At 43.9% G+C, this 13,255-nt stretch overlaps 1 protein-coding gene across 4 annotated transcripts in view; it reads right to left on the bottom strand.

The window, feature by feature from the left end:
* The window catches only part of Kdm5c (lysine demethylase 5C), a 37,203-nt gene that overhangs the window by 22,948 nt on the left and 1,000 nt on the right, over nucleotides 1-13,255 (bottom strand). For 2 of the 4 annotated variants that reach the window (XM_036174239.1, XM_036174241.1), the window contains exons 2-8: nucleotides 10,121-10,198; nucleotides 7,901-8,023; nucleotides 7,446-7,616; nucleotides 5,818-5,952; nucleotides 3,689-3,812; nucleotides 3,409-3,590; nucleotides 1,936-2,094 (exon numbers count right to left, since the gene is read on the bottom strand). In XM_036174239.1, the coding sequence (XP_036030132.1) occupies nucleotides 1,936-2,094; nucleotides 3,409-3,590; nucleotides 3,689-3,812; nucleotides 5,818-5,952; nucleotides 7,446-7,616; nucleotides 7,901-8,023; nucleotides 10,121-10,198 (972 nt within the window). The remainder of the gene's footprint in view (nucleotides 1-1,935; nucleotides 2,095-3,408; nucleotides 3,591-3,688; nucleotides 3,813-5,817; nucleotides 5,953-7,445; nucleotides 7,617-7,900; nucleotides 8,024-10,120; nucleotides 10,199-13,255) is intronic. The other 2 variants (XM_036174240.1, XM_036174242.1) reach the window with 1 other exon arrangement.

Below are 13,255 nucleotides of genomic sequence, written 5' to 3'. Positions count from 1 at the left end.
TGCCTACAACTGTAAGCCAAAATCTTTCTTCCTTTAAACTGTTTCTCTCAGGGTCTGGAGAGATGGCTCAGCAGCTGAAGAACACTTGCTGCTCTTGCAGAAGATCCAGATTCAGTTCCCAACAGCCACATGGTGCTCATAACCACCTGCAACTCCAATTCCGGGGATCCACAACCCTCTTCTGACCTCTGTGGGCACCAGGCATGCACACGGTGCAAGGTACACACAGGTAAAACACTCATACATAGAAAGTAGAATACACATAGCTAAACAAATAGTAAACTGTTTCTCTCCGACACCTTTATAGCAATGGGAAAGTTACTAACATACTCACGGAGTCCATTCTCCATGGGAATGTCTTCTAATACTGTTTCTGTTATGTTTCTTTTTTGGGGTGCTGGGGTTTGAACCCAGAGCCTTGTATATGTTAATCAGGCATCTACCACTGAGCTATACTCTTGGCCCCTTTCCTCCTTCCTTTTACTGATGTCAAAACACTTGCCCAGAATGTATGAAACTCTTGGCTCATTCCTCAACACTGACACAAACACACACCCAAACTCTTAAGTCAAGTACAGTCGTACAAGCCTGTAACCCTAGCTACTCAAACCCCGAGGCCCACAAACCCAGAGGGAAATGTAGAGGAGCATGGAGAGTATAGATGAAGGTGGAAAAGCCATGAAATGACTGTCAGACATCTCGGGTACTTGGCTCGCATTGCTGCTTGTGGCTCCTCCTTACCGCACTACACGCACCTGCCCTAGGCACTTTCTCTCCTGAGTATCTTTTTTCCTGCAAAATACTGTTTCCCTACTTCTACTACCTTGATCATTGAAACCCAAATCTAAATACCCTAACAGGAGGAAAGTGAGTAATCATTATACTCATTTGATGAAAACTTTGTATCTTTAATTCATTTAATAAAGAAAAGGTATGAAGTTGAAAGTCTTTATAAGGTATAGAACAAGTTTTTTTAAGTGTCTTAAAGATAATTATATATATGACGGAAAAAGAAAATACTGCCGGGTGGTGGTGGCGCACACCTTTAATCCCAGCACTCGGGAGCTAGAGCCAGGCGGATCTCTGTGAGTTCGAGGCCAGCCTAGTCTACAGAGCGAGATCTAGGACAGCCTCCAAAGCTACACAGAGAAACCCTGTCTTGAAACCCCCCCCCCGAAAAAAATACTTGGGAATCAAAAGGACATTTTTTTTTTTTTTTTAATTTCTAGCCAGGACTGATGGCGCAAGCCCCCAATTCCAGTTACTTGGGAGGCTGAAAGAGGACTACAAGTTTCAGGCCTGCTTCGGCTACAAAGTGAGTTCAAAACAAAAATCACAAAGAAGATACAGGCTGGAACTATAGTTCAGCGGTAGAGAGTACTTCCTTAGTATGCTCAAGGCCCTAGGTTCAGTAAAATACCTATATGGTCTAGCTACAGATAAATAGTTAAACCTGTCGTTTAAAGCTCATTCTTGACATCCTTCCCTTATCACTACTCTTAATCTCAGGCTCTGGGAGGCTGAGGAAGGAGGACTGATAGGAATTTGAGGCCAGTCTGTGCTACAGAGTGAGACATTATCTCAACAAAACAACCAACCAACCAACCAAAAAAACCCTACCTTTCCTATCTGGTCAACTACTACAACTGAGGGTTTCTAACATCAGTTTTAACATCTGCTTACATGACAATACACATAGTTCATCACCACACAGCCCATCTAATTGTAATACCCCATAGGTAGTCTGGGAGCTCTCATAAGACAGGAGTATAAATTACATTTTCTCTTCCTCTTTCTCACAAAGTTCTGTAAAGCCTAGCCTCAATCTGAAGTCCCCAAACATAATATTATATATAGCTGAGGTAGGAGGCTCCCTTTAGACTATACAAAGGAAAGTAAGATATTCCATGTGGACTGGGACTGGGGAGGTCTTACCGCCATGACACACTTCGGACACCTCCAGACACCTTTTGGGATCTCAGGCAAAGGAGGCAGCAGGCAAAAGATGTGGTAATTGTCATCACAACCATCACACAGCAAAAGCTTGTCATCTTCATCTCCTCGGGAACACATTCGGCACACATATGACTCAATCTGCCAAAGAGAAGCAAAAGGTTATCAATATAGGCCCTGCCCAATCTTCAAATACTAGGCCCCTCCAGACAATATCCTATTCCAGAGAGTTCGCCATTGGAAGCCAGAGATGTTTGCTGGCTTGGTTGTTCATGGCCCTATACAAGCTAGTCATTCAAGGTCTGGAGTTCAACTGCATGCATGTACTACCTTCCTCAAACAAGTAGATAGAGAGCAGAGCAGTCTTTTTGTTTTGTTTTGTTTTTTGAGAACAGGGTTTTCTGTGTCGCTTTGGCTGTCCTGGAACTAGCTCTGTAGACCAGGCTGACCTTGAAGTCACAGAGATCCACCTGTCTCTGCCTCCCGGTGCTGGGATTAAAGGTGTGTGCTGCCACCACCCTGCAAGAACAGTCTTATTAGTCTTCAATTTTCTCATTTTATTCATTCAATAAACATTGCATTCTATGGCACAGAAATGAAGAAGATCTGGTATGTGCCTTCAAAAGGCACACAGTATTTTAGAATGTTCATAAAAATTGAAAACTGCCATAGCAGCCAATAAGAAATTTGGGCAGTGGTGGCACACGCCTTTAATCAGGAGGCAGAGGCAGGCAGATCTTTGTGAGTTGGAGGCCAGCCTGCCTGGTCTACAGAGCGAGATCCAGGAAAGGTGCAAAGCTACACAGAGAAACCCTGTCTTGAAAAAACAAAAAACAAACAAAAAATACTGTGGGAACCTAGAGAAGGAAGCAACTCTCTATTATTTAGAGATGAGGGAGGACTTCCAGGAGGAAATACTTCATTCTGAAGGGGACACTTGAAGCTACCTGAAACTTGAAAGGAAGCTAGTGCTTGGCAACTGGAGCAGAGCACAAAGAGAAATTCTCTGAGGCAGAAGAAACCGTATGTGCAAGGAACACAGGATTACAAAAGAAATAAAGGCTCATCTCTTGAAGAAAAAAAAAAGACTATACCTACAAATAGTTCATAACAGCTGTAGAAGAGAATTGAGGTAGGCGGTGCTGGACAATGAGGTCAGCGGGGACTGGATCATGCATGATAATGAAGATTTTAGCCTTTAACCTGAAGCACTGGACAATAGGAGTCTTTGCTAGACCCCTCTAGAACTTTATATGGACAGTAGCTGCTTACTCTTTCTTGTTCTTTGTTCCAAATTAGCTGGCCTTGTTTTCCCCAATTAAGTAAGCTACCTATAGGCAGGGCCCTCTAGACCCACTTTTCTACTTAATGCAACCTAGTCCAGTGCCATGTTGGAGAAATGCTCACTGAAGGGATGAGAAGCAGAGCTCTAGGAAGTCAGGGCTGGGTCCTTACAAACTGGGCATTGCTGTGGTTCCTTCGCAGCCTCATGGTCATCTTGGTGCAGGGCTCAGGGCTGTGACTCAGTTCCTCCTTGCCTTCTAGGAAGGTCTTAGGCGAGGCTGATTCCATCTTCACATCCCCACCTAATTCCTCCTTTACCACCACAGTGGGGGGACACTCAAGCCCTTCTTTATCTGTAGGAGAGAAAAGTGGTTCTACATTTAAATCTGAGACATTTATGGTCCTGCCTCCCCTCTCCATATGAAGTCATCCCCAGTATCTTAGACCTTACCTTTTTTCCGAAGAGTCTTATCCTTGGCCATAAGGCCCAAACCCATCATCTTGGGACCTGCACCATATATCTGTAGCTTCTTCAGTTCTGGATTTTTCTCAATGTCTTCCTCTGTGGGTTCCGGCTGCAAAGAAAGCAGGAAATGTATCAAGACTACTATCTGGAGCAGGCTGCCTAACCCTAAAAGAAAAGCTCAAACTATATCTACATATCTATATCTACTTACACACACACACCACCAAGTTTGTACCAAGAACTCATGCACAGATGGGCCAGGGCAAAATTTTAGAGTTAATTTTTGAAGACTAGGCAAAGTCCTAAGTCTTATCTTTAAAGGGCCAGCAAGATGACTCAGCAGGTTAAGGTGCTTGCTTGTCATCAAGCCTGACAACCTGAGTTGAATCTCTGGGACCCAGGTGGTAGAGAAGAACCAACTCCAATAAATTGTCCTCTAGTACACACTTGCCAAGGCAGAAATACAGATATGGACACACACAAATACACACACACATACCAAATCTAATAATAATCATAAAAAAAATTAGGGATTCATGAGGTCCCATCTCTAGTTGAGGACCTATTAGTAGTTGACAGCTGCCAGGGGAAGGAGAAGGGCAACTAACAGGTTCCTCATGCCCTGGTATATACAGCCATGTACAAATGAACAATACAAATTAAATTCAACAAGTTAAAAACATTAATTAATTAAAAGTATAAAAGGAAGATATGAAGTTGGGAGATGTGATAAGAGGGTACTAGAGGAAGTGTGTGTGGGGGAGGGTTGAGAGGTATATATGATCAACATACACTGTATACATACATGAAATTTTCAAATAAATATAAAAATTTCAAGAGCTGGAGAGATGGCCGAGTGGTTAAGAGCACCCATGCAGGCAGTTCACAATTAATCAACTGTAACTCCAGGTCCAAAGAATCAGACTCCTCCTTCTGGCCTCTGTGGGCAATTGCATTCACATGCTCATACGCCTCCACAAAAACACATGTGCATGCACATAATTAAAAAACAAATCTAAGCCAGGCGGTAGTGATGCACGCCTTTAATCCCAGCACTTGGGAGGCAGAGGCAGGCAGATCTCTGTGAGATTGAGGCCAGCCTGGTCTACAGAGTGAGATCCAGGACAGCCAGAGCTACACAGAGAAACCCTGTCTCAAAACAAACAAACAAACAAACCAAAATAAAACAAAAAAGATTGCATAAACAAGACCAGAACAATGGCAATACCAATGGATATTTTAACATGGAGGAAGGGAGAAATTTCATGGTGTCCCATCCCTAGACAAAGAACTACAGGCAAATACTGATTGCTAGGAGAAGAATTAGCTTCTTCCAGGGATGAGCCCCTTTATTTGATTGTCCAATGCAGAGTGATCAGCTTTGAAACCATATACTTATATGTATATTTGTTGCATATTTGCATGTATATACACAAAAAATATAATCAAAGAAAAAGAGGCTATCAACTTGAGAGGGGACATGGTTTGAAGGAGGATAACTGGGAGGGGACAGAAGGAGGAAAAGAGGGAAGAAATGATTTAATTAAGTCAATTCCAATTAAAAAATATTTCAAAATAAATAAATAAAGAGTAACATTATTGCTGGGTGTAGGAGGTGCATGCCTTTGACCCAGCACTTGATCTCTGAGAGTTTGAAGACATCCTGGTCTACATAGCAAGTTCTAGGCCAGTCACCTTTACAAGGTGAGACCCTGTCTTCCAAAAAAAAAAAAAAAAAAAAGTAAAACAATGTTTGACATTATGAATATGGCCTACTAAATTAATCTTCCTCAATGAGCACATAGTGTATATATTGTTCTCTGTTGTCTCCTCCTTGCGGGGGGGGGGGGGGGGGGGGGAGTGTGGCATATAATCCTCTCTGCCTGCAGGTAGGGTATAGAAATAAGATGACTTCTACTCTAAGCAGGCTGACTAAAGAAAGGAACAAGCCAGGCACACAGGGTATATATATAAAAAGTCTAGTACAAACAGATCTCCAATTCAACTGAGTAGAGCAAAGATGAAGAAAGTGCAACAGTGCGCACAGCTTCAATCAGCCAACAGGACCCTTTCTCCTCCAAAGCCCCTTTAGTGGTAAGAAGAAAAGTACTCACATCAGGTTGTAGTCTCTTTGCCCGCCGTCCATAACTGTTGAACTTAGAAGGCTGCACGGACTGTCGAAGGGGGATGCTGTGGGGTTTATATTCCTTGTCTTTTTCCTCATTATCAAATGGACGTGTGTTACACTGCTAGGGATAAGTAAAGAGTAAGGCACAGGGCATGGAATTTCAACCCCCAGAGAAAGACCTTCCTTTCACCTTCATCCAATGGCCAAAGTTGTGGCCTATACCCCTGATCAACACTAATAGCCCCAGTTTAATTGGCCTTTATCACTAACACCTTTGGGAATTCCTTCTCCATTTCTTCCTTTCTGTCTTTCTTTTTTTTTTTAAACATTTACTTATGTGTGTGTGTCTCTGTTATTCGCGTGGCATGTGAATGTCAGAGGACAGCCCTCGGGGGTCAGTTCTCTCCTTCCACCATGTGTATCCCACGTGGAACTCAGGTCAGGCTTAGAAGCAAGCACCTTAACCCAATGAGCCATCTTCCTGCCACTGACAAGGCCTTTTCTTTTTTTTCCCCCTCTGGTGGGACTAAGCCCAGATAACTAATTATAGGACTTCGACAATAGACTCTATAAGAAAACAAAAAAGTACCACTAGGAAAGGGTAAGGTCTAGTTTCCTAATCGCCAATCCATGGAACCAGTCTTACTAAGAGTACTAGTATGTGGTGGTACACATTGGTAATCCTAGCATTTTAGTGGCTGAGAAAAAGAGAATCAAGAGTTCAAGGCCAAGGGGCCAGCAAGATGGCTCAGTGGGTACCTGCTGTCAAGCCTGAGCATCTCAGTTCAATCCCACAGACCCACATGGTGGAAGAAGAGACTGAAGTCCTAAAATGATCCTCTGACCTCCATATGCATTGCATGCACACACCATAAATGCAATTTATAAATATAAAGCTCAAGTTATCGATCTGGGGACGCAGCTCAGTTGTTAAAGTATTTACCTAACATGGACATAGCCAGAGTTTGATCCCCAATATTGCTTAAACTCAGCATGGTGGTGCATGCCCCTATAATCTCAGTGACCTGGAAGGTAGAAGCAGGGGGATCAAGAGTTCAAGCTCATCCTTGCCTACAAAGTTTGGGACCAGCTTGGGCCATAGAAGGACCCTGTTTCCAAAAAAAAAAAAAAAAAAAAAAAAAAAAGACAACAATGCCATGGCAGTTGAAATCACCCACTTGGGGAACTGAAGTGGGAGGACTTATCTATTAGTCACCTCCAGACTCGCCACCAAAAAGGAGTTTTATGTGCAGTCTGAGCCACATGGTAAGTGGTAAGTGGGCTAGCTACGTGCTAACTTCTAGGCTAGCCTACCACATATCAAATAGAAATACATAAATAAATAAATATTAAGAATAAACAAGGCCAGGCGGTGGTGGTGCACGCCTTTAATCCCAGCACTCGGGAGGCAGAGGCAGGTGGATCTCTGTGAGTTCGAGGCCAGCCTGGGCTACCAAGTGAGTTCCAGGAAAGGCACAAAGCTACACAGGGAAACCCTGTCTCGAAAAACAAACAAACAAACAAAAAAACCCCAACCCCCCCCCCAAAAGAAGTGTGCCAATATGTGCCCGAGGATAAAGACTTTCTTACTCCACCACAGCCTGGCATCCTTACCACAAGGTTGGCTCCAGACTGGTACATTTCATAGGGATAAACAATGCGTTCATAGTGAGAGCGTAGCAGGGAACCGATGTTTTTGCCAGGTGGGTAGTTGAGGCGTTGGGCCACACGGGCCCATCGACGGTCCTTGCAGATAGTTTCATAACCACCTTCTTCCACCACAATCTGAAAGGAACAGCAAGAAGGGACATGATGAGCTACGTATGTGAACATGTAGAAGCAGGCCTACAGAAAGGGTAAGGAAGCACCTGCAGCCTGTCCCTTCACTAGGAGCTATCCCTTCTCCCAATCTCAAACTGCTGCAAGAGGTGGGAAAACATGCTGCTATGCTACCAGTCTACCCCTTCCATTATAGCCCAGAGACCCAATATCCAAACCAAAAGGGGCCTAGAGTAGCAAGGGTTTATTGAGATAGGGTTGGGGAATATTTGAGAAAAACCTGTTCTTACTTTGCTGAGGCTATAGAGGTCCAAGATCCGCCGTTCTACATTGGGAATCTTTAAGGATGAGCCCTGGATCTCCCAGAATTTGGCAATCTGGTCCAAATAGTTCAGTTTCACTCTTGTCTGGGCCTAAAGAAGAAATGGCTCAAAACCACTGGCCACCCATCCATTACCACCACCACTCCATCCCACTGCCGACATTTCACAGTGACCCATGTCCTGGCTCCAACTTAGGAGAGGAAAGGAACAAAGTAGACTTCTCCCAGTGAAATCAGCTCTGGCCTCTGACAGTGCTTAGCTCCACTTCTCTCTCATCCTCCAGAGCTCATAAGAGTCTACACATATTCTCTCTCTCATTCTCCTGACAAAGTCGTTTGTGTATCATTGTCTCTTGTACAGATGAAGAAATAGGACCAGAAGAGTTAAGTCACATAACAAGCACTAAGATACAGAAATATCAAATAACTCTAAGCTTAGCTTTCTCTCTGCACTACTGTTTTCCTGCATTTGAGCAAATGAGCACTACTCACTACATCCCCATATATTTTTATTAGAAAATAAGTGCCAGGTGTGGTAGCTTACACCTATAATCCCAGCACTTGAAAGGTAGAGGCAGGAAGATGAGGAGTTCTAGTCTCCATTACATTTGAGGCCTGCCAGGGTTACATGAGACACTGTCTCAGAAAATAAAAAAAAATGGGAAAAGGAAAATAGTACACTTACCCCAAAGATATGGACTTAATTAACAAGAGCAGTTAAGACCCTCTGGAAACTTTAGAATTTCATCTAAGTTCTATACAGGGCTCCAAAATAGCACATTCATCTCCTTTTGTACCACAAAAATTGTTTTGTAGTGGCTGGATTATGAGAATGGTCTGAAGAACTAAGATGGTGTACTGAAACAGAATGGTATCTGGCTAACTCAAGACCTGATATGGACGAAAGAGCCTAGGAACAAGGCTTCCCATGCTTACCTAAAATCTCACTGGCCTAAGAAGGGTTCCCAAAGGTCCTAAGCTCGTAACTTAATCACTTGAGACAGAGGCCCTTTTCTTTTTTAGTCAGTTCTTTGAGTCCTAGGTAGAGAAGAACTAAGGTCTACTTATGGTAAGAAATGAATTAGCCAGGTGGTAGTGGCACACGCCTTTAATTCCAGCACTTGGGAGGCAAAGACAGGTGGATCTCTGTGAGTTCGAGGCCAGCCTGGTCTACAGATAGAGATCCAGGAAAGGTACTAAAACTACACAGAGAAACCCTGTCTCAAAAAAACAAAACAAAACAAACAAAAAGTGAATTAAAGTTCCTTGGCAGTGAGAATCCTTAAGGGGCTAAGAACACCTTCCATATGAACCCCTTACGTTTCCAAACTTGGCCTCATGTCTGCTCCTCCTTCCCCTCATTAACTAGCATGAAATCTCTGGAAGACCTTGTTCAGTGCTAGGTAATACCTGGCCACAGCTGTACCAGCCACAGACCGGGTCAGATTTATTTCTCCAAGGAACTCACACTAGTTGTAACACATTACTCTGGTTCTGACTGGAACAATATCTAGACCAAGTTTAGGGCAGTAGTTCTCAATGGGGAACAATTTTGTGTTCCATGTACATTCACACACAACTACCCCATGACCAAAACAAACAAACAAATCTGATCCAAACTGTCAATAGTGCCAATGCTGAAGAATTCTGGTCTCAAAAACAAGCAAAATTTAGGGTATTGGTGTTCAGCTGGGCCCAATACTCCACTAGAATATTTAAAAAGGCTCAAAGATGCATATTAATGGGGGAAAGAGGAAGCACAAAGCCATGGATAAATTAGGTATGAGGCTACAGTGAGCTGGGCAAGGAGGGAAGAGGTTTCGACCAGCCACACAGCTACCTTTTGTTGACCCAGGTAGGGTAGGTATTGACAGGGAAAATTTATAAGTAGAAAAGTTTTGTGGGAAAAGAACATCTCCAGCCTTTGGGTTATCAAATCTAAAAAGTGGCCAGGAGGCAGTCTTGCATGCATGCCTTTAATAGTGTGTGTGTGTGGGGGGGGGAGAATGACCGCACACACGGACTGGGACAACAATGACAAGTGGAGGATTTCTGTGAGAGAAACCATCTGGAAAAAACAGAAAAAAAAGTGCATTGTCCCTGCCCTTACATCTAGAGCTCCAAAGCTTCTTTTATGTCCTGGGCACACTTAACCCTCTCCAAACCCCATCACCAGCCGTAATCTCACCTCCAGCTCATTCAACCTCTGGATTCGGGGAGTAAATCTGAAGTTGTCCACTTCCACAGCAAAGGGTGGCTGCCAATCCTAGGAGAATAGAAAGGGGAAAGGAACTTGGATTATCCCACTTTAATGCAAGATCACAGTGCACCTAAAGCAGCTCAGTATTCCATTAACACTTCCTAAAACTTGCAGACAACTTAAATCCATCAACCTGGCAAACATCCGAACGAACAGATGCACTCCCAACTCTTCCCAGGACTTATAACAGGGCATAAGAGTACTCAGATCCATATGCAAGGCCTCATTACATGCCCTGGTAAACTTCTAAGTCTTTCCCAACAGTAAAGTGCTAGGATTTTAACAAGTACAAAAGGCTCAAAACAGTTAACCACAAACCCTCCTTCCATACACCGTATCATCACCCTTCCCTAGGCAGGACACAAAGCCCAGAGTTCTGGCAACCACGCAGGACCTGGAGTCAAAAGACCTGGGTTCATGTTGTAGCTCTACTAGTAACTAGCTACCTTTTTTGTTGTTGTTGTTGTTGTTTGTTTTTCTTTTGAATCTGTTTTCTATCTGTAAAGGTGGGCATATGAATTCTGGCCCTGGTTTCCTGACAAGACATTTGAAGTCTAAGTCTGACCCCACCCATGAATACCCATGCGGGGTAACTCAGCTCTGGTTCTGGCAGGAATTAACAGTTGAGGCTGTCAATGTCTGTTCTCTCAGCTAAAGAGTCACAGAAGACACTGCAGGAAAGACCAAGGAACATGAATCTGCACATCTTACTCACTCACCAGGTCTGAAAAGTGTCCTTCCTGTGGGTCCTCTCTCATATACTTGCCTGGTATAAGAAGCAGGGAAGGAAGTCTGGGAGTGGGAAGCCTAACAGTTGTGGCAAAGAATGCAAGGATTTACGGAGGGGAAGCCAAGAAAAATTAATGAAAGCAGGAAAAGCTTTACCATGCCAAGTTGGAGCTTTTTCTGTCCTACCCAAACGACAGCTATGAAGACTCCCCTTCCCAACAGCCTCCTGAATACTTCCCCAGACAGTCCTCTCTTCCCGGGAGTTCTGTTGTATAAGAAGTGGTCAAAAGAGCCTAGAATAACCTAGATCAATGTCTTCATTTTACAAATGGGAAAAGTAAGACCCCGAGAAGAAATTATATGCTAGTTAGCAATAATAGAGCCAACACCAGAACCCCTGTCCCATGATCGATCACTGGCTCTTTGCACTACACCAAGCTACTAGCATTCATATCCAAGTGCATACATATGAAAGGAGGGTAAAGGAACGGGAAAAGAGAAAGAAGGCTGTTGATCTCTTCTGCATGCATGCTCTCTCATATTTGCAAGTACGTATGTTCTTCCCCAACCCACAGTAGTAGACAGAAAGCACCTGAGGCTGAGTAAAGCAGGAGAGAGAAAAAAATTAGGCTAAAATGGTATGGCTTAAGCCCAGTGGAACTCCCCACACCTCTTACCTTCTACCAAACTACAACACTCTCATCAGCACAGATAACCCAGACAGAAAGGTGCTCAAATCCAAAACTCTAAGCACCCCTTTTTCCTGCTCAGCCAAGTTCTAAAGAATCAGTGCGACATCAAGCACCTGACAGGAGAATGTAGAACTGAAATCCTAAAGCAGGAGCTATCGATGCAACAGATAGATGGCAAGGTTTAGCAAAGCTCTTCAGTCTCATACTAGTACACATGCTCAGGATAATGGAATGCAGAGTATGCTAACTACCAGGATGGCTATCTAATTCAAGAAGCTGTGATGCTCGCATATATCCCATCCATGTCCTATGCTCGGAAATTCAAACTGCAAAGCACCTCTGCAAGACAAACTCCAATACCTACTCACACACAGGTTTGCATCCTGGGCCCAAGCATCACTTGGGTGAGTAATTCAAGTTCCAAACAGAAGAAAGCCAGACACTTTAAGGCCCAAAGGTGGGTAAAGGGAGATAGAGAAAAGCGGGGAGCGCCCACACAAAAATCATCAACAACAACAAAAACAGAGTCAGGTCTCTTGGCCTGGAAAGAAACACGCTATTGGAGCAGAGAAAAGAAGCCTAGCGAAGGACAGTCCCTGTGGCCACACACACACCATGGACTTGTCATTCCTTCCCATCCTGGTCCCCCAACACAGGGTAATAGCACCTATATAAGGCCAACCTGCCCAAAAGCTCAAGGGAGAAAAAGGGAAACTGTGACCTCAGTTATCCCATGTCAGATCTGCCTCTCTTGACTACTTCAAGGAATTTTCCTTAAGGCGATCCAGGAGTCTAACCTTTCCTTTCTGCTGGCCTTCCTGACCTGTTACTATCAGCTATATGACTTTCTCACCACACAAAAGCATCCTCAGACACCTGCAGCCAGGCTACAACAAGGAAGAAATGAGCTTACCCAACACTTCCTAGACCCTAGGGCCTAGAGGATGCATCTGAAAGCAGCCAGTGGAAGGGCACCAAAAACATTTACGGTGGATAAGGAGACCTGTGGTGCTCTTCTCAGGTGGGAATAGACTCCACATTCTGAATCACCTCCTCCAAAATACATTGCTGCAAGCAAACTGAATCCAGCCCACCAAATGCCACGTGGTCCCAAACACTGATCATCGTTTCTCCTCGGTGTCAGCAAGGCAGCAGCCTGTCCTAGCCTTTGGAAAACTTCTGGTCTAGTCAGGACTAGTACCAAAAATAGGGTCCTTTCTACTAATATTTGGGAACCAAGGGAGATTTCCATAGCTCCACTGTTTCTGAGAACCCAAGAAAGCCTTATCTTACAGGATCACTTACATTCTGGCCAGAGGTAGAGTAGAAAGAAATCTTCTGAGGGAGGACATACCAAGCTAACTGGTCTAAATTTCTCCACAGGAAGTCCGTGGAGACCATGTGCAGGAAAGCTCTGACATTGCCTTCAACTAGAAAACGGAACAATTTCCTAAACCCATCTCTGAGGAGCCAGAAAGAGCACCTACTGTGAGAATGATTTCCTGACTGATCAGGCCAGGATATTACCATAGATGAATTGGCCTGACAGGGTGTGAGTAAACATGAGTCAACACACGTAGGATCAAACCAATGACCACATCAAGCACCTTCACAGTCACAGTAATTACCACTTACCAGAGTG

Source organism: Onychomys torridus, chromosome X, assembly GCF_903995425.1.
Source record: "Onychomys torridus chromosome X, mOncTor1.1, whole genome shotgun sequence".
Lineage (NCBI taxonomy): Eukaryota > Metazoa > Chordata > Mammalia > Rodentia > Cricetidae > Onychomys > Onychomys torridus.
The sequence above is the reverse complement of the archived record's forward strand: the minus strand, read 5'-3'. Positions and strand labels throughout refer to the sequence as shown.